This window comes from Triticum urartu, chromosome 6 (assembly GCF_003073215.2).
Source record: "Triticum urartu cultivar G1812 chromosome 6, Tu2.1, whole genome shotgun sequence".
Taxonomy (NCBI): Eukaryota; Viridiplantae; Streptophyta; class Magnoliopsida; order Poales; family Poaceae; genus Triticum; species Triticum urartu.
The window spans coordinates 33,959,032-33,978,816 of NC_053027.1; the positions used below are offsets into that span (position 1 = coordinate 33,959,032).

General features: G+C 44.7%; 3 protein-coding genes across 4 annotated transcripts; all 3 read left to right on the top strand.

Annotated features, from left to right (window-relative positions):
- Positions 1-5,915: 5,915 nt before the first annotated feature.
- Positions 5,916-7,857, top strand: LOC125515416 (zinc finger CCCH domain-containing protein 43-like). The gene is made up of 3 exons (XM_048680887.1): positions 5,916-6,259; positions 6,635-6,955; positions 7,041-7,857. The coding sequence occupies exons 2-3, from the start codon at positions 6,635-6,637 to the stop codon at positions 7,698-7,700; spliced, it is 981 nt and encodes a 326-aa protein (XP_048536844.1). The 5' UTR covers positions 5,916-6,259; the 3' UTR covers positions 7,701-7,857.
- A 1,649-nt stretch (positions 7,858-9,506) lies between these two features.
- On the top strand, positions 9,507-14,958 carry LOC125516295. Of its 2 annotated transcripts, XR_007287337.1 has the most exons (4): positions 9,507-10,742; positions 12,054-12,128; positions 14,279-14,409; positions 14,610-14,958. XR_007287337.1 is itself a non-coding variant. In XM_048681779.1 (3 exons), the coding sequence occupies exons 1-2, from the start codon at positions 9,596-9,598 to the stop codon at positions 12,104-12,106; spliced, it is 1,200 nt and encodes a 399-aa protein (XP_048537736.1). In that variant the 5' UTR covers positions 9,507-9,595; the 3' UTR covers positions 12,107-12,128; positions 14,279-14,561. The 2 variants fall into 2 exon arrangements, 1 of the variants encoding a protein (XP_048537736.1); XM_048681779.1 differs by lacking the exon at positions 14,610-14,958 and having other exon boundaries at positions 14,279-14,561.
- A 1,185-nt stretch (positions 14,959-16,143) lies between these two features.
- On the top strand, positions 16,144-19,524 carry LOC125516071. The gene is made up of 3 exons (XM_048681556.1): positions 16,144-17,393; positions 18,202-18,302; positions 19,314-19,524. Exons 1-2 carry the CDS (start codon positions 16,226-16,228, stop codon positions 18,249-18,251), a joined length of 1,218 nt encoding a protein of 405 aa, XP_048537513.1. The 5' UTR covers positions 16,144-16,225; the 3' UTR covers positions 18,252-18,302; positions 19,314-19,524.
- Positions 19,525-19,785: the final 261 nt, after the last annotated feature.

Below are 19,785 nucleotides of genomic sequence, written 5' to 3' on the forward strand. Positions count from 1 at the left end.
GACCAGATGTAGCCAAAGACTGCTAATATTGAAGTTGAAGGTGCACTACCACACTACAAATTACTCCCTCCGTTTTTATTTACTCCACATATTAGAGTTGACTGAAGTCAAACTTCTTAAAGTTTGACCAAGTTTATAGAAAAGAATATAAATAATTACCATAACAAATCTATATGACGTGGAAATACATTTGATAATGAATCTAATGGTGTTGACTTTTAATTGTATATGATAATATGTTTGTCTACAAACTTTGTCAAAGTTTATAAAGTTTGACTTTGATCAAAGCTAATACGCGGAGTAATAAAAACGGAGGGAGTACCTATTATCGTTCTCTGTTTCAAATGTTGGTTTAATTTGTCTAATAATGCAGAGATGGTTCAACTTTGGAGCTTTTGACACAATTTCTGCAATTGTGAAGCAAACATTTTCTGCTGAGTCATAGAAAACTTTATGAGATTAACTCCTGATTGAATAGTACCAAGTTGACTGATATGATATTGCTTGCTCTGCAGGAATCTACAGTTACATACTGGTGATTGAGATGTAGAAAGGAGTTGTTGGGTGTAGTTTCTCCCATTCTAAAGGTCGACTGCGGAGATTGAGCCTCTATATAGCATGCATTGGTCAGCTGTTAAGTGAACTTGCAGGAACTAATCGCTTGATTTATCAATTATCTAACTTATGTAGACATTCTTGGCTGGCATGAAGACACATTGATTTCCTTCCACTAGTTAGCACTTGTACCTCTCGGTTCGCTTAATCTGCAAGCAAATGTGTCCCAGTTTTCTGTGTCTTTTTGTTGATTTTGTTATCTAATTCTGTCTAGTGAATGTGAACTGCAGCTGGCTGTGTGGTGCTATTTGTTATCTCACAACTGGCGACTCAACCAGGATGGCGGCAATGCCATTTTGCTACTGGCATGCTTCTTCTTCTTCTTTCCTTTGAGATGAGATGTAGGATTTTACGAGTTGGCTAACATTTGAAATATTGTGAGTTAGTTTTGAAGAAATTAAAAGGTCTCACTTATTATTCCTGTCTAAAGGAAAATAAGATGAATAGTTTCTGTTCTTGCGATCAGGAACAGGGATAGCTAAACCAATGCGAGGGAATGTTAGCTTGGATCTGCCGTTGCGTGTTGAGATTAGCAAGCCTTTTGCATTAGTGGTGTGATTATGCAAAACATGTTCCGTGGTGACCCATTTTGCATGTGTTTTTCTTGAATTTCCATCTGGTTCCGAACTCAGAATTTATAGGCTTCATCCTGACTTAGTGGATGTTCAATCCAATTGAGTGTGACAGGGGGTTGTAAGATGCTCCTGTGTGAAACTGCTTACCTGGTGCTGGGAATTCAATCACCTCTGCTTTCAGCTTCACAAACGTTTTGCATGAGTGGTTTGATGGAATACGCTTTACAACTGACAGAAGCAGACTATGATATCCTAGTCCACAGTTCCCCCCAAAAGAAAAATCATACTACTTCACAAAGTTTAGATAAAGCTCACAGCATGTCTATCTTTCTTCAAAATTTAGTAGTGGCCTAACAAACTGAAATATTTTTCATGCTAACTTCTCTCTGTTATCTTGGCATGATAAGATAGAGTGACTTGCTTCAGTCAAATAGTAAGTACGTGCTTGCTTGCTTGTGAGTTGACGAGTTCCAACATTTGTGAAGAAGAAAAAGGCATCACTTCTTCCTGTCAAAGAGAAAAAAAGAGAATAATCTGGTTATTGTGATTAGCAAACTTTTGCTCAAGTGATTGATGTGTTTAAGAAAAACATGTTTTGTAACATTCAGAAGCAGATTAACACCGGTTACCTTATCAATGAGAGGGCGGGCGCAAACAACTGGGTTAGTGGCAGGGACAACAAAAAAGAAGGAACTATCAATTGATGACTCCGTGATCAAGTAAAACTGAGCAGAGCTTTGGTTTTATTATTCTTTGGATGTTCACGGGTGGCGACTCTGGGTGAACACAAGCGATTATCATCACTACCTCTTTTCTTTGGGAGGGGATTATCAATTGGTAAAATATCACTGCCATTTTTTAGCATGCCATCAGTCACACTCCACCGCCATCTTCGTGCTTGAGTGTGTCTGATGTCGGTGGTGGTGGGGCTGGCTTGGGATTGACGGTGGTTTTTGTGCTCTTCTGGGTGAACACAAGCGATTATCATCACTACCTCTTTTCTTTGGGAGGGGATTATCAATTGGTAAAATATCACTGCCATTTTTAGCATGCCATCAGCCACACTCCACCGCCATCTTCGTGCTCTGAGTGTGTCTGATGTCGGTGGTGGTGGGGCTGGCTTGGGGTTGACGGTGGTTTTTGTGCTCTTCTTCAGTGGTGTTCGTGCTCGAGTGCTTCTTGGTGTGTCTCTGCTAGGTGATGCCCTGCGACTACGCCGGTGGCACACAGGTACTCTGGCATCGTCTCGGCCTCGTATGTCCTTTTGAATGTACCTGTCGGGGATATCTAGCGACATATGCCGGGGGTGCTTATCATGGAGGGGGACAAGAGTACGTCCCCGGGCTCTAGAAGCGGGAGTGAGCGAGACCGCATGCGCCTGCGAATCTTATCCAGGTTCGGGGCTCTCCAGGGAGACAACACCCGTAGTCCTGCTCTGCGAGATCTCCGCATGATGACCATCGTCAATAGAGTAGCTATAAGATTGCTCCTTGAGCTATTTCGGTTAGAGGAGAAAGAAGAGCAAGGCTAGCTCTATCTTCTCCTTCAATGGGTGTGTGTGTGATCTCTAAGGTTCTAAACCCTTTGCATGGGTGAGCCTGGGGGGTTTATATAGGCCTACCCCCAGGGATACAATGGTAATCCGGCCGGGTGTAGGACCCGGCCGTCAGTGTCTCTGGGCGCCGGCTGCTAGGGCCCGTCGCTCGGTGGGTCCCGCCGGCTGCCGTGATCTTGGCCGGCAGGTAGTGAAGGAAATATGCCCTAGAGGCAATAATAATGTTATTATTTTATTTCCTTATATCATGATAAATGTTTATTATTCATGCTAGAATTGTATTATCCGGAAACATAACACTTGTGTGAATACATAGACAAACCAAACGTCACTAGTATGCCTCTACTTGACTAGCTCGTTAATCGAAGATGGTTATGTTTCCTAACCATAGACATGTGTTGTCATTTGATTAATGGGATCACATCATTAGGAGAATGATGTGATTGACATGACCCATTCCATTAGCTTAGCACCCGATCGTTTAGTATGTTGCTATTGCTTTCTTCATGACTTATACATGTTCCTATGACTATGAGATTATGCAACTCCCGTTTACCGGAGGAACACTTTGTGTGCTACCAAACGTCACAACGTAACTGGGTGATTATAAAGGAGCTCTACAGGTGTCTCCAAAGGTGAATGTTGGGTTGGCGTATTTCGAGATTAGGATTTGTCACTCCGATTGTCGGAGAGGTATCTCTGGGCCCTCTCGGTAATACACATCACATAAGCCTTGCAAGCATTACAACTAATGAGTTAGTTGCAAGATGATGTATTACGAAAGGAGTAAAGAGACTTGCCGGTAACGAGATTGAACTAGGTATTGAGATACCGACGATCGAATCTCGGGCAAGTAACATACCGATGACAAAGGGAACAACGTATGTTGTTATGCGGTCTGACCGATAAAGATCTTCGTAGAATATGTGGGAGCCAATATGAGCATCCAGGTTCCGCTATTGGTTATTGACCGGAGACGTGTCTCGGTCATGTCTACATTGTTCTCGAACCCGTAGGGTCCGCACGCTTAAGGTTTCGATGACAGTTATATTATGAGTTTATGAGTTTTGATGTACCGAAGTTAGTTCGGAGTCCCGGATGTGATCACGGACATGACGAGGAGTCTCGAAGTGGTCGAGACATAAATATTGATATATTGGATGTCTATATTCGGACACCGGAAGTGTTCCGGGTGATTTCGGAGAAAACCGAAGAGCCGGAGGGTTACCGGAACCCCCCCGGGAGAAGTAATGGGCCATATGGACCTTAGTGGAGAGAGAAAGGGGCAGCCAAAGGTGGGCCGCACGCCTCCTCCCCCCTGGTCCGAATTGGACTAGGAGAGGGGGGGCGGCGCCCCCCTTTCCTTCTCCCTCCCCACTTCTTTCCCCCTCCTAGTAGGAGTCCTACTCCTACTAGGAGGAGGACTCCTCCTTGGCGCGCCATAGGGGCCGGCCGGCCTCCTCCCCTTGATCCTTTATATACGGGGGCAGGGGGCACCCCTAGACACACAAGTTGATCCACGTGATCATATTCTTAGCCGTGTGCGGTGCCCCCTTCCACCATAATCCTCGATAATATTGTAGCGATGCTTAGGCGAAGCCCTGCGACGGTAGTACATCAAGATCGTCACCACGCCGTCGTGCTGACGGAACTCTTCCCCGACACTTTTCTGGATCGGAGTCCGGGGATCGTCATCGAGCTGAACGTGTGCTAGAACTCGGAGGTGCCGTAGTTTCGGTGCTTGATCGGTCGGGCTGTGAAGACGTACAACTACATCAACCGCGTTATGCTAACGCTTCCGCTGTCGGTCTACAAGGGTAAGTAGACAACACTCTTCCCTCGTTGCTATGCATCACCATGATCTTGCGTGTGCGTAGGAAAATTTTGAAATTACTATGTTCCCCAATAGGTAGGGCCCGCCGTTCGTGGGCCATGTCGACCGCTTTATATTGTAGCCTTGCCCTTGATGACGGAGGCTTTCTCGGGGGGAGCATGACTACAGTCCCGCCGCCTGGTGGGCGTTCACTGTGGCCACACCCCGTCTCATCTGGTTAATGACGCACAATGACGGTGTCCTGGACTAGGGGGTACTCATCACGTCGTCTCCCGATCAGTTGGATTGGGCCGAGGACCCCCATGGCCGCATACTCATGGGCCAGTTCGGGCAGTTGCCGCATACAAGGAAGATTCCACAAGACTTGGCGATCAAGACAAGGACTCCTCCCCACCGGCGTATTCGGCTAGGACTCTTGTTATCCTAGGCCTCTGGTGCATTATATAAACCGAGGCCAGGCTAGTCGATAGACATATACAACAATCATACCATATGCTAGCTTCTAGGGTTTTAGCCTCTACGATCTCGTGGTAGATCAACTCTTGTAATACTCATATCATCAATATCAATCAAGCAGGACGTAGGGTATTACCTCCATCAAGAGGGCCCGAACCTGGGTAAACATCGTGTCCCCTGCCTCCTGTTACCATCGATCCTAGACGCATAGTTCGGGACCCCCCCTACCCGAGATCCACCGGTTTTGACACCGACACACAGACTTTGAGGGGAGGGAGGGCCACCTGCTGAGAGTCGGCCCGCCCTCGAGTCCGCCTACTTGGGATTCGCCGCCTTCTGGTGGCTCGCGGACAGGTAGGGCCCGCCGCTTGCAGGCCGTACCGACCGCCCATCATGGAAGCGTGGCTCCCCTTGACGTAGGTGATGTCACGGGCGTGCATTTTGTGAGTCGATGAGTCCCAACATTTGTGAAGAAGGAAAAAGGTCTCACTTATTCCCGGCGAAGAGGAAAAAAGATGAATAATCTGGTTATTGTGATTAGCAAAACTTTTTCTTAAGTGATGTGTTTAAGCAAAACATGTTTTGTAACATTCAGAAGCGGATTACCACCGCTTACCTTTTCAATGAGAGCGCATGCACAAACGATTAAGGCCCAGTTCTTTTGAGCAGAATGTGGAGAATTTTGATCTGAAAAATCTGCAGCCAAAAGAACTCGTTTTGACTTCCAAAATCCTAGTGCAATCCAAAAGCACCCAAAATGCTTGATTTTCCCAGAATCCTCAGATTTTGGCAAGTCCCACCAGTGAAAACGTTTCAAAATAGAAGAGTACCCCTATCCCATCAGGAAATTACACCCGGAATGCCACTGCCCATCCACACACTGGAACCAAGAAACGAGCGAGCGAACCGCTCGACCCCTGTTCGCATCGGGGGAAAGGAGTGGAGACGCAGCGACGGCTAGGGTTGCCGCGCCGCCGCCGGACCCAACCTCGCCGGCCAGGCCCTTGCCGCCGCCCGCCCGCCTGGCCCTTGCTGCCGCCGGCCAGGTTCCCGCCGCCACCGCCCGCCTTATCTCCCTTCGCCGCCCCTCTTCCTTCGCTGCTCGTCGTCCCTCCGCCGTGTCTCCACCAACACCGACGGCCACCGACGCTGCACCTCGACGGGCACCGCCGCTGCACCTCGACGGCTACGAGCAACCCACGCGAGGAGCAGAACGCACCCACGGTGAGGCATCCTCTTTCCCTATCTCTCTGTTCTTTTTTTTCTTATGCTATGGATATGTAGACTGATTTATGTTGCATAGGTAGATGGATTGATGCTTGGATTTGTTAGATAGATGGATGGATGGATTGCTGATGCTGGTAGATGGATGGATGGTGCTAATTTTTTGCACCCAGCCAGCCGTGATGCGTGAATACAACTGTAGATGGATGGATGGATGGATGGTGCTAATTTTCCAACAAAAGTGCAGAACAATTCTACTAGAAATGTTAAATAGTTTACTGTTGAATACAGCTTGTTTGCTTCAGTTTTGATATGCGGATTTGTATGTGAATTCCTAGTACATGACACTATTTTCTATGATGATGCTAATTTAAGATGGAGAAAGTCAAAGAACCCAAAGCAAATTGGGACAGTGCTGCTCATACAGTTTTTATGAATGCGTGCGTAGAGGAGGTTCGAGCAAATAACCGCAACGGTGGTTATTTGTCGGACATAGGACAAGCTAATTTGCATAAAAAATTCAACGAACGCTCTGGAAGAAACTATTCGACCCGGCAAATCAAAAATAGGTGGGCTGTATGTAGAAGCGAGTACAACACATGGAAGACATTGATCCAGCAAGCATCTGGCTTAGGAAGAGCTGAGCATACACACACTATTGCAGCTACAAATGAGTGGTGGGCATTGGAGATAAAGGTATTGTTATTGTTATGTAATTTCTTAAATAACGAGTCATGTTGCTTCAGTTTTGATATTAGCCTGTGGTGCTATATGATTACAGGCACATCCAGAAGCTGCCAAGTTTCGTTATGCTCCACTAGCAGAGGAGGAAAAAATGTCAGAGGTTTTCGATACTACTTGTGTCACAAATGAGCATGCAAGGGTATCAACTCCCTCGTATCAAGGTGATCCCTCTCGAATCAGTTTGGAGGATGACTCAGGGTGTGATAGTCATGAAGGCCAATTTACCCTTGTTCAAAATCGAGCCAAGGGTGGGAAGAAGAGGGCGTGTCCTTATTCGCCAAGTCCAAAGATGAATGACAAGTGGGCAAGTGAGAATGCTAAAAATGAGGCTTTTGTACGCATGGTGGACATCTTTGGTGCAAGAGACAAGAGGGATGCAGAGGAGATTGCAAGGGAGAAGAGGGATGCAGAGGAGAGGGCAAGGGAGAAGAGGGATGAAGAGGAAAGGGCAAGGGAGAAGAGGGATGCAGAGAAGAGGGATGTAGAGGAGAGTGTGGATCCAACAAGAGAAGAGATTAAACAAATGATGGCCATGGTGGAAGCGGATGGTGCAAAACCAGGAAGTGATGAGCATTTCTATGCTACATTTCTTTTCATGGAAAAGAAATATCGTGATGTTTTCTTCACTTTCACGTCTCATAAATATGTTGCAAGGCTTGGATGCATAAAGAGGATGTGGGAGCTCAATAATAAGTAGAACATCTATGTTTTAATTGCTTTCTACCAGACTATTTACTTGTAATGTTGTGAGCTAAGCTACTTGCTTTGGAGGTGTACTTTTGTGAACTAAGCTATTTGCTTTGAAGATGTACTGTTATCTGAACTGTGTTGTATCTAATATTACACTATGTGCATGTTGTTGTGGCAGATGGATAAATCCAGAAAGAAACAAGAAAAAAAGGAATTTGAGGCGGCCATGGTTGCATTTACTATGGATGTGGCGTCGTCAAGTGTGACACTGCCGTACGCATCAAGAAAGTTACATCTTGTTACAGGCCTCCAATGGGTAGAATAGAAGGAGAAAGATGCAAAATCTTTCTATGCTATGTTCAGAATGAGGAGGTTAGTGTTTCACACATTGCATGATCTGTTAGTTCAGAAGTATGGGCTTGAGTCAACTTCCAACATTTCATCCAAAGAAGCATTCGCACAATTTTTATAGACTATGGGTATATGTCAGACAACTGATAATGTCGCAGATCGGTTTGCACATAGTCGTTCTGTCATTAATAAAAAATTTCACGAGGTTTTGGAGTGTGTAGACCGCATGGCCGGTGATTGCATAAGACCAATTGATCCAACTTTCTTTGAACCACACCCAGTACTTAAAAAAACAAAGTTTTGGCCTCATTTTCAACATGCTATTGGAGCCATTGATGAAACACACATTAAGGTGATTGTGCCTAAGGAGTTGGAGCCCCAACACAGGAATAGAAAAGGTTACACGAGTGAAGATGTTATGGCAGTGTGTGATTTTGATATGAGGTTCACGTTTGTTGTTCCCGGATGGTCCGGATCTGTTCATGACACACGTGTATGGAGCGATGCCATAGTTCGTTATGATCACTTTCCACAACCCCCACAGGTAACATCTCGCATGTATCCATATTGTTATATACAGGATGGTATGTTGTAAAATTCTAATTTCTTTTGTTGATGTCGTACTATAGATAAATATTATCTTGTCGACTCCGGATATCCAAACAGGGTTGGATATCTATCTCCATACAAAGGGCAACAGTACCATGTACCAGATTTTCAACAACACCCACCGGTTGGGAGATATGAGACATTCAACCATCGACATTCTTCTTTGCAAAATGTCATCGAAAGAATATTTGGTGTTCTCAAGATGAAATGACGAATTCTTGGAGTTGGAGGCATACCTCGGTACAAACCGGAGACCCAAAAGATGATTGTCACTGCATGCATGTGTCTCCACAATTGGATTCGTGATAGCAAGTTACGTGATGAGCATTTTGACAAGTTCGACAATGATGCATATGTGCAACCTCCATTGCCGTTTACAGGTGCCAATGCTCTACCACCAGAAGATGATGGTACCCAATACGCAAGGCGATTGCTGCTAGTCTCGTACCTTGAGATTATCCATTTTTTTTAGTTCATCCACTTTTGTAATGAACAAATATTTAAATCCATTCTAAATGTAATATTTAGCACTTTTTATGACATTCATAAATCACTTTCATACTCATATTCAACTAGATACTGTTAGAAACAACAAGGTGTTAATAAATTCATCAAACATTTTCTGTCTAAGGGTACTACAGACATTTCAACACACAACTCTTTCCAGAATCTCAACCTACAATCTCAAAAAAGAACTCGGCAACAGATTCTGAGAGAAGCAGATTTTGGGAGAATTTTTCAAAATCTTAATTCCGCAGAATCCTGTGTGAAAAGAACCGGGCCTAAATCCCTTCATTTAGTTAGCACCGATGTGGGCTTCAGTATCCAGCCTCCAGCCATCTTTGGGCTCTCCACTTGACTACGTTGCGATTCAAGTCCACAGCCGCACCATTTCCCCGAAAAGAAAAAAAAAGTTCCGCACCAGCGACTAGGGCGAGCGAGATGACCAGCCGCCACCGCCCGCCGCCGTCGCCGGCGGCGGGTCCACTGGAGAACGACGACCTGCTCTCCGAGATCCTCCTCCGCCTCCCCCCGCAGCCGTCCTCCCTCCCCCGCGCCTCCGCCGTCTGCACGCGCTGGCGCAGCCTCGCCTCCGACCCCGGCTTCTGCCGCCGTTTCCGCATCCACCACCGCCGCAATCTTCCCCTCCTCGGTTTCTTTGAAAATTCTCTCGGCCGCTCCTTCATACCTGCTCTGGAGGCGCCCAATCGTGTCCCGCCCGGGCGCTTCTCCTTGCAGCCCGGCGACAGCGACCCGATCCCCTTCCGGTGCATCGGGTGCCGCCATGGCCTCGTGCTAGTCTTCGACCTGAGGCGCCTTTACCTTGTGTGGGACCCCGTCACCGGCCACCAGCACCGCCTAGCCTTCCCCCCGGGGTTCGATCCGGAGGGCTCGACCGTCAACGGGGCGGTGCTTCGTGCTGGGCCAGACGTCCAGCACTTCCAGGTGGTCTTGGTAGCGGCAGGCGACGACGACAAAAAACAAAGGCGAGTGTTCGCCTGCGTTTACTCGTCGGAGACCGGCCTGTGGGGCAATGTCACCTCGACACCGATTGAGTCCGAGGTTCCCAACGTCCTTCCCATCGCAGTTGATACAGTGCCTGCTGTGCTGGTTGGGCGTTCCCTTTACTGGTTACTTAAAGGGAGTTCATCAAGCCACTCTCCATTTAATGCGGAGAAGCAAATCATTGAGTTTGATTTAGAGAAGCAGAAGCTTGCTGTGATACGGATGCCAGGGGCGGTGGATGTTTTTCTAGGCCGTGTAACAGTCGTGCAGGAAGACGGTGGTGGGCTGGGTTTCCTCATCGTGAAAGACCTCACTGCCCAAGCTCAATTATGGAAGAGGAAGATGGATTCTGATGGTGTTGGCTCATGGGAACTGAAAAGAACCATTGATCTGAATAAACTTCTTTCCCTGAATTTAGAGAAGCATATAGGGATAATACGATTTGCCGAGGACAATAATTTGCTGGTTCTGCCCACCGTTTTCGGCCTCTTCACAGTTCAGCTTCAGTCATTGCAGTACAAGAAACTTTCTGGATACAACATATTTTGTCACCTTCATCCATTCGAAAGTGTCTACATTGCAGGTAATAGCATCACTAGCATGCCTCCACACTTCTTTATTTACAAAACCAAGTTATTTTTTGATAATTGAGATGGGATCTTATTCACATCCTTTCATGTTAAGCTAACAATTTTAAGTAGTGTCGTATCATTTATTTCTTTTGCTGCTTGATGACCTCTTCAACATATAGCAATTTTCTTTCTGTAATGTCTCTGTCCCGGTGCTTATGTGGTGGTGTTTTATGTGATGGTTATGAGCTGGGTTCACATGTGCTACTGGTAGTTAGTGTCACCTGGGCGATGGGCTATTTGTTGTTATCTGATTTGTCAAAAAATTATGTAGCAATGCCTTGTATAATCCATCACTAGACCCCACCCGGTGTGGGAGCTTCTAGCACTGGGTCTGTCCTTTTTTATCATATAATTATTATCACTGAACTATATGGTTCAAGTCAGAGCCAGCAAACTGTCCTTCTCAGTTCATTATATGAGTATCCATACAAGAAAACAATGAACACCAATATTGGCAGATTCTTTGTGTGATAATGAAACTAAATTTGCTATTGCCTGCCTATTGACATATGCAATAATTTTATGAGGGTATTTTTAGTGCATAGCTTCAGTGTAGTTTATCCCAAGCCAAGACACTTAACAGATGGAAGTTGAAAACAACACGAAAAACTAGTTTGAACCAACTGTAACGTCAATACCTAATGGAAGAAATAGAACTACCTTTAAGCTTACAAATGTACCTTGAGCTGCCTATTTGACATTTCAGTTGGTTAAAACTTATATCTGCTAATCATGCTAATAATCTTAACTCAATACTAACGAGTTCGTTTCAAATTCATAAAAATTTGTCACTTTATCATTATTAGGAGAGTCTGTTGTGGTGCAAGTCCATTTCTTTTGTTCATGGAAACTACTAATGCGTTCTTTTGTACATTTTTCAGGCAAAATTTATTTAAAGATACTCTAAAATATCATGATAACTTTTTTGCTAGATTTTTTAGTATCATTATTGTTTTTTCCAATTATGGCACGGAATGAGCTTAATAATTCTGGTTAACTTGTCTCTTCTGACCAGCTAATAGCATAATAGTCTAAGCGTGCATGTTCTTCAATTTTACAATATTGATCAGTATATACTGTTTTTGGATATTCTTTAAATTCAATAATAGATGTGGTTTTGTTTATCTGTTTCTAATGTTGTATCAAACTGACTTTTTGTTCCAACTAAAGCTGTGAGTTCATCTGAATATCTCCTTGATGCCTCCTTGTACCTATTTGGCCTTTCGTTGGAATGTCATAGGCTGTTTGACTTATGCTTGCAGAAACAGGCATCGGTGGTGGACATGGTGCACCTGATCTTTTACAAAACACATAAAGATGGTTGTCTCTTTGAGCAGGTAAACTTAGCTTCTGCATGTATGCTAAGATATCTGAAATAGTTTGTACTGCAAGAGAGGACTCTTGTCATGCTTTATGCTGCACCTGTATTATTTTTCCAGGCTTTACTTCTTATCCCTTCCTGAGCAGCTTCCCATTTACTTCCACATGCCGTCCTTCTCTTTTGTTTGCTGATGTTGTACCCCCTCTGCCTCCCCTTATACTGGATGTGTTATTTCAATTGCCCTCCTCTCCCATCCGTCTGCCTTGCTTTCAGTTTACCTACTCCTTAGTACTCACCCAGTTCCTTCTGGTACTGTGGGTTCTTCTCCCTCTATCTTCTCCGGTGGCTGGTGAATTAGGAGTTAGGATCCTTCCCAATTCCCTATTTGTGCGATATGCTCGTGTCTGCATTTAGAAGCGGAGGGAGTATGATTTATTTTGTTGCTTGCATTTATCGACGATTATTCTTGTTTTAGGCTGTTTGTTTAAACATTTTCTCCGCATTTCATGTGTTGTCTGACAAATTCTTATATATAGGTAATTGGCCATTAGCCACTAATATTAATTTGGTTGGTCCAAACTATCAGTAGCTATGTTTTTTGTGGACTGTAATTTCTTCATCAGTTGCCACCATTGATGTTTAAAACTTAATATGAAACAAGTGATCAAACTGACATGATTAGATTCACCATAAAAACTGCTCTTATCACCAATACCCTTTTTTTACTTTTACTGGCATGTTAGTGGTGGAAGTACTACTTGATGCCGTAGAGATTGGAGAGTAAAAAATTAGGACGCCGATATCCACCACACGTGTGGCATAATAGGCATTCGCCCACACACCGTGTGTGGCATGAGCAGAGGGCAGCCCACACGGGCTGTGTGTGGGCGAACAGTAAAATTGCCCACACATGTGGGCGTGGCTACTTTGTGCCACACGCCCAACAAGTACTACTCATCCCCACCCCGTGCGTGTGGCACGAAGCAAATATGCCCACACGTCCTGGCGCAGCTACATTAGATACCCGCGGGATGACGATTTAGTTGCCATCCGGGATGGCAGATGTAGTTATCTGGGATGGCAAATGTGGTTGTAAAAGCATGGCAACTCTCTCTGTTTTGGTTAACTATAGTTGCCATGTCTAATTTATGGTAGTTGCAGCGTGTAATCAAACCATAGTTGTCGTGTGTGATTAACTACTTGCCACATATGGTCAAACAATAGTTGGCATGTGTGTTTACCTAGTTGCCACGTGTGGTTAATCACAGTTGCCATGTATGTTTATCTGACTGCCACGTACGCGCAACTGCAGTTGCCGGCTAGCAAATGAATCATAGTTGCCATGTGTGTTTACCCAGTTGCCATGTACGCGCAACTGCAGTTGCCATCCAATAACGTACGACTGTCGTGTGGGCGAAAATCAATTCACCCACACGCACGTGGACTAGGTGGTGGCTGTGGTGGCTGTGTGGGCAGAAACTAGTTCGCTCACACAGCGCAGCTGACAACCGCGTGTTGTGGGGCGTGTGGGCGACCTCTCCAACGCCCACACACTGGCCTTGTCCTACGTGGCACGCGAAAACTGCCTCGGTGTGTCAAGATTCGTGCAAATTTAACTGGATGGTGATCCAGGCGTGTGGGCGAGTTGCAATATTGCCACACGTGTGGGCGTTAGTGTTTTCGAAAAATTAACAGTCATTTTGGACCGAAGTCTTAGTTAGTAAGATGATGCATGGCCCCTTGTTTGAGGCTTGTACTGCAAGAATTTGATGAATTTCGATTTGTTATTGACTAGCTAGCTCGTACATTTCTAAAAGCATGCTTATGAACTAGAAACCGAACTAGAAACCAGACATTTCTGCTATCCTACTTAATGAGCCCCTCATAAGCCCACTTATCTTTTAGTCTTTACGCAGACCAGATGTAGCCAAAGACTGCTAATATTAGAAGTTGAAGGTGCATTACTACACTACAAATTACCTATTATCGTTCTCTCTTTCAAATGTTGGTTTTATCTGTCTAATAATGCAGAGATGGTATAACTTTGGAGCTTTTGACACAATTTCCACAATGTTTTCTGCTTGAGTCATAGAAAAATTATGAGAATAACTCCTGATTGAATAGTACCAAGTTTGTTCGACTGATATGATATTGCATGCTCTGCAGGAATCTACAGTTACATTCTGGTGGCTGAGATGTAGAAACGAGTTGTTGGGTGTAGTTTCTCCCATTCTAAAGGTCGACTGCGGAGATTGAGCCTCTATGTAGCATGCATTGGTCAGCTGTTAAATGAACTTGTAGGAACTAATCACTTGGATTTATCTATTATCTAACTTATGTAGACATTCTCGGCTGGCATGAAGGAACATTAATTTGCTTCCATTAATTAGTACTTGTCCCTCTCGGTTCGCTTAATTTGCAAGCAAGTATGTTCCAGTTTTCTGTGTCTTTTTGTTGATTTTGTTATCTAATTCTGTCTAGTGAATGTGAACTGCAGCTGGCTGTGTGGTGCTATTTGTTATCTCACAACTGGTGACTCAACCGGGATGGCGGCAATGCCATTTTGCTACTGGCATGCTTCTTCTTCTTCTTTCCTTTGAGATGAGATGTAGGATTTGATGAGTTGGCTAACATTTGAAATATTGTGAGTTAGTTTTGAAGAAATTAAAAGGTCTCACTTATTATTACTGGCAAAAGGGAAAAAAAGATGAATAGTTTCGGTTCTTGCGATCAGGAACAAGGATAGTTAAACCAATGAGAGGGCAATGTTAGCTTGGATCTGCCGTTGCGTGTTGAGATTATAAAGCCTTTTGCATTAACGGTGTGATTTTGCAAAACATATTCCGTGATGACCCATTTTCGTGTGTTTTTCTTGAATTTCCATCTGGTTCTGAACTCAGAATTTATAGGCTTCGTCCTGACATTGGATGTTGAATCCAATTGAGTGTGGAATTGGAAAGATGCTCCTGTATTAAACTGCCTACAGAAGGTTTTGCATCAGTGGTTTGATGGAATAAGTTTAGAACTGATAGAAGCAGACTATGATATCCTAGTTTTAGAACTCTGTTGTCTTATGTATGGGCATGATAAGATTGACTTGGTTCAGTTAAATAGTAGTAGGTTCTTGCTTCCTTGATGGCCGTGCATTTTGTGAGTTGATGAGTCCAACATTTCTGAAGAAGGAAAAAGGTCTCACTTATTCCTGGCGAAGAGGAAAGAAGATGAATAATCTGGTTATTGTGATTAGCAAATTTTTGCTAAGTGATGTGTTTATGCAAAACATGTTTTGTAACATTCAGAAGCGGATTAACACCGGTTACCTTATTTTCAATGAGAGCGCATGCACAAACGATTAGGTTAGTGGTAGGGACAACAAAAAAGAAGGAATTATCAATTGTTCACCGGTGGCGACTCTGGGTGAACACAAACGATTATCATCAGTACCTCTTTTCTTTGTGAGGGGATTATCAATTGGTAAAATATCACTACCATTTTTTAGCATGCCATTATCAAATAACCTTGTTATTACTGTTGTATATCATGGGATGTTTTCACGTAACAAATCAATGCAGCTGATGTCGGTGGTGGCGCGGCTGGTTTGGGGTTGACGGTGGTTTTTGTGCTCTTCTTCGGTGGTGTTCGTGCTCGAGTGCTTCTTGGTGTGTCTTTGCTAGGCAGTGCCCTGCGACTACGTCGGTGGTACACAGGTACCGTGGCATTGTCTCGGCCTCGTGTGCCCTTTCGGATGTACCCCTGAAAATGAATACAATTTAGGTGGGAAAATCTCCACCCGTTGGAAATAATAATAATAATAAATCAATGTGATGAAACAATTTGCAACAATTTTTTTCCAGATAAAACCACTCTGATTGCCATCGACTGCAACCAAATCATCAATTTTCTTGTAAAAAAGTGGGTCACAAAAAATAGGCTTGATTCCTGAATATAGTCATTTTTTTAGAAACAGTCATTTTAATGTGGTGTCTGCAAAAAAACTTTCTCCCTTTATCTGATGTGGGCTTCAGTCTGCACTCTGCAGCCCAGTTTGGGTTTTGGTTCTCACCACGTTCTGGGAGAATTTTTTTTTCCTCCCGCACCAGTGAGTAGGGCGAGATGAGCAGCCCCCGCCGCCGCCACTGCCGCCGCTCGCCGGCGGCGTCCCCGCTGGAGGACGACGACCTGCTCTCCGAGATCCTGCTCCGCCTCCCCCCGCAGCCCTCCGCCCTCCCGCGCGCATCGGCCGTCTGCAAGCGCTGGCGCGGCCTCGTCTGCGACCCCCGATTCCGGCGCCGCTTCCGCCTCCGCCACCGCCGCTTCCGCCTCCGCCACCGCCGCAACCCTCCTCTCCTCGGCTTCTTCAACCGATTCGATCGCCTCTCCTTCCAGCCCACTCTGGACGCCCCCGACCGTCTTCCTCTCGGGCCCTTCCCCTTCCAGCGCGATGACGGCGACTACTTCGTCTCCCTCGGATGCCGCCACGGCCTCCTACTCGTCTTCCTTCCGGGGATTCTCGAGGTCCTTGTGTGGGACCCCGTCACCGGCGACCGGCACAGGGTGGCCGTTCCCCCGGTGGTTGCGGAACGTGCGGCGAAGATTGGGGTCGGCGGGGCGGTGTATCGCCCTCCCGGAGATGTCCAGCATTTCCAGGTGGTCTTGGCGGTGACAGACGACCACGGCGCACAACCTAGACGAGCGCTCGCCTGTGGTTACTCGTCAAAGACCGGCGTATGGGGAAGTCTCATCTCGACACCGCTCCCATACCAGGGTCATGGATCCCAGTTTTCCGCCATCGTTTGTGCCGAGGATGCGGTGCTGGCTGGAGATTCCCTCTACTGGCCGCTTGCCGGGAAATTGAATGGAATTCTCGAGTTTGATCTGGAGAAGCAGAGGCTGGCTGTGATACGGGTGCCAGTGGATATGTGGGGCAAGCGGGAGCGGAATGGCTTCAAGCTTGTGCGGGCAGAGGGTGGTGTGCTAGGTTTCCTCTTCATATCGCACTCAGACTGCTGCGCCGCCCAGTTATGGAAGAGGATAACTGGTTGTGACGGTGTTGCTTCATGGGTGCTTGCAAGAACTATTCAGCTGGACAAGCTACTTTCCCTGAAACCTGAGGAGAAAGGGGGCATAGAGATGGTAGGGTTTGCTCAAGACAATTATGTGTTGTTGTTGCGGACAGTTATCGGCCTCTTCATGATCCATCTTGAGTCACTGAAGTTCAAGAAGCTTTCCAACACTACGACCGTGTCTCGCTATTTTCCATTCGAAAGTGTCTACACTGCAGGTAATACCATGCCCTACACTAAGGTTAGAAAAAAACCAAGTTGTGCGTCGATAATTGGCTGATGAAATTATGTTCACATCATTTGGTGTTAAGCCAACAATTTTAGGTAGTGTTATATCATTTGTTTGTTTTGCTGCTTCATGATGCTCATGTGGGTGCTTTTTATGTGATGGTTATATATGGATTCACATATTTTACCTATAGTTATTATAGCTAATGTTTCTTGTGTTACCAGTTTGGCTTCCATACCAAGGTGATGGGCTGTCATAGATGATGCATTGAAAATATATGTGGCGATGTTTTTCTAATATAATGTTATCATATTATTATTATCAGTGAACTATGTTGTTCCAGTCTATTGGAAGTTGAAGACAATATGAAAAACTAGCTTGAACCAACTGAAATGTCAAATAGGCAGCTCAATAGGTAGATTTGGAAGATTCAAACTTAGTTCTATATTTTTCATTCAATATTATTATGTCTGCTAATCCTGCAATGATCTTATATCAATAATGAAAAATTCAAATAATTGTTCAGTGTTAAGTCTGAACACTTTAGGAGAGTGTTGCGAGTGACAAATCCATTTGTACTGGGATAAGTTAGTTTATTTAATTTTTTAGGCTTAATTTGTCCGTGGATAATCTAAATCTGAGTAGTCACATCACTTCTCCTAATGCTGTATCAAAACTATGCTTGTTTTTCAAGCTACAGCTATGAGTTTACCTAAATATCTCCTTGATGCCTCCTCATATCTGTTTGGCTTTTTGTTGGAACGACATTTTGGTTGTTTAACTTCTTATGCTTGCAGTAACAGGCATTGGTGGTAGAAATGATGCATCTGATGTTAATGCACAATAAATAAGGCGATTGCCTGTTTAAATACTCTGTTCTGATGTACTGGCAGAGCAGGTAATCCCATCTTCTGCATGTATGTTCACTTGAGGAATGCGAACTGTTCCTTCAAATAAATGTAACGATTTCCTTTTTACTGCCATTTCAAGTACCATATTGCAAGATAGGACCCTACAACTGTTTGCTGAGCTAATATGTTGGCCACCTGGTCACCTCCTATGCTCTGAGCTGCATCTTGAATCTTTTCTCGATGCCCTGTCTCCTCGTCCTTCCTCAGCAGTTCTCCGTTCTCTTCCTCTCGCCTCAACCCACCCATCTACCTTCAGTTTTATTTACTTACATTTAACCCCTCTCTACTGGATGTGCTCTTTCAGTCGCCTTCCACTCCCATCCATCTGCCTTGCTTTCAGTTCAAGTCCTCGTAAGTACTCCCCCATTTCCTTCTGGTAGTGTCGGGTTCTTCCCCCTCTAGCCCCTGCAAGACTGATAAACTAGGACCCTTCCCCATCCCCTGATTATGTATATGCTTTTGCCTTCTCAGATATGAGAATGTTATTATGATAAGTAGTAGCAAATGTACTACTTACACTTTACTATGCTTCGTTTTTTTAACTTTTACTGATTGCTACATTGACGTGAAACTTTTCTATGTGGTTAAGAGTATCAAGTCAAAGTGTAACTTGCGTGTTGTCCTGTCTATGCAATTATGCCTGCGAGCTAGAAACCAGATGCTTCTGCTTTCTTACTCCATTGAACCCCTCATGTGCCCACTCTTCTCTTCTTTTAGCCTGTACTGAGACCAATATAACAAATACTTCTAATATTAGAAGTTGAAGGTGTGCCACTACACTGCAAATTTCCTACTGTTATTCTCTGTTTCAAGTGTTGGTTTTGTCTAATAATTCTGAATCATTCGCCTTCGAAGCTTTTTGACACAATTTCCACAATGGTGGAGCTAATGTTTACTGTTTTGTGTCATACAAAATTATGAGAGTAACTGCAATGGCTTGTCCTGGAAGAATGGTGCAAAATTGTTTGACTGATGATATGATATTGCTTCCTCCGCAGGTTACATTCTGGTGACTGAAATGAAGGAATGGGTTGTTTGCTGTAGTGTCTACTATTTTGTATGTTTGACGCGCAGATTGGCTCTCTATGTAGCATGCACCGGTCAGCTGTGAAGTCCATTTGTAGGAATCAATTGCTTAATTTGACAATTTATACGCTCTTCATGAAGGGAACATTGACTTGCTTCGTTTAATTAGTACTCTGTACTTCACTTGTCGTTCCTTTAGTTTGCTGCTTTTCAAGCAAGCTCACCTATGAATTGATCCTACTTGCATTTGGTGTGCGCGCAAGTGTGCTCGCGTTTGGTTATCCCGCGTCTTGTGTTTTGCTCGTGTTCCATGATGTTGCATTTCGTGTGCGTGTGGAATTTCCATCTGGTTCCGAACTCGGTATTTTGAAACATGGTTCGGAGTAATGAATGTTGAATCGCAGCAGTATTTCTACCTGGGAACTGGGAAGCAGTTCCTGTTCC

Bases quoted from the DNA above. Each gene is read 5' to 3' on its own strand.
- LOC125516071 (XM_048681556.1), top strand. From the start codon at position 16,226: ATGAGCAGCCCCCGCCGCCGCCACTGCCGCCGCTCGCCGGCGGCGTCC. The intron at 17,394-18,201 runs GTAATACCATGC...TTATGCTTGCAG, and splicing joins CGAAAGTGTCTACACTGCAG to TAACAGGCATTGGTGGTAGA.
- LOC125516295 (XM_048681779.1), top strand. From the start codon at position 9,596: ATGACCAGCCGCCACCGCCCGCCGCCGTCGCCGGCGGCGGGTCCACTG. The intron at 10,743-12,053 runs GTAATAGCATCA...TTATGCTTGCAG, and splicing joins CGAAAGTGTCTACATTGCAG to AAACAGGCATCGGTGGTGGA.
- LOC125515416 (XM_048680887.1), top strand. From the start codon at position 6,635: ATGGAGAAAGTCAAAGAACCCAAAGCAAATTGGGACAGTGCTGCTCAT. The intron at 6,956-7,040 runs GTATTGTTATTG...ATATGATTACAG, and splicing joins GGTGGGCATTGGAGATAAAG to GCACATCCAGAAGCTGCCAA.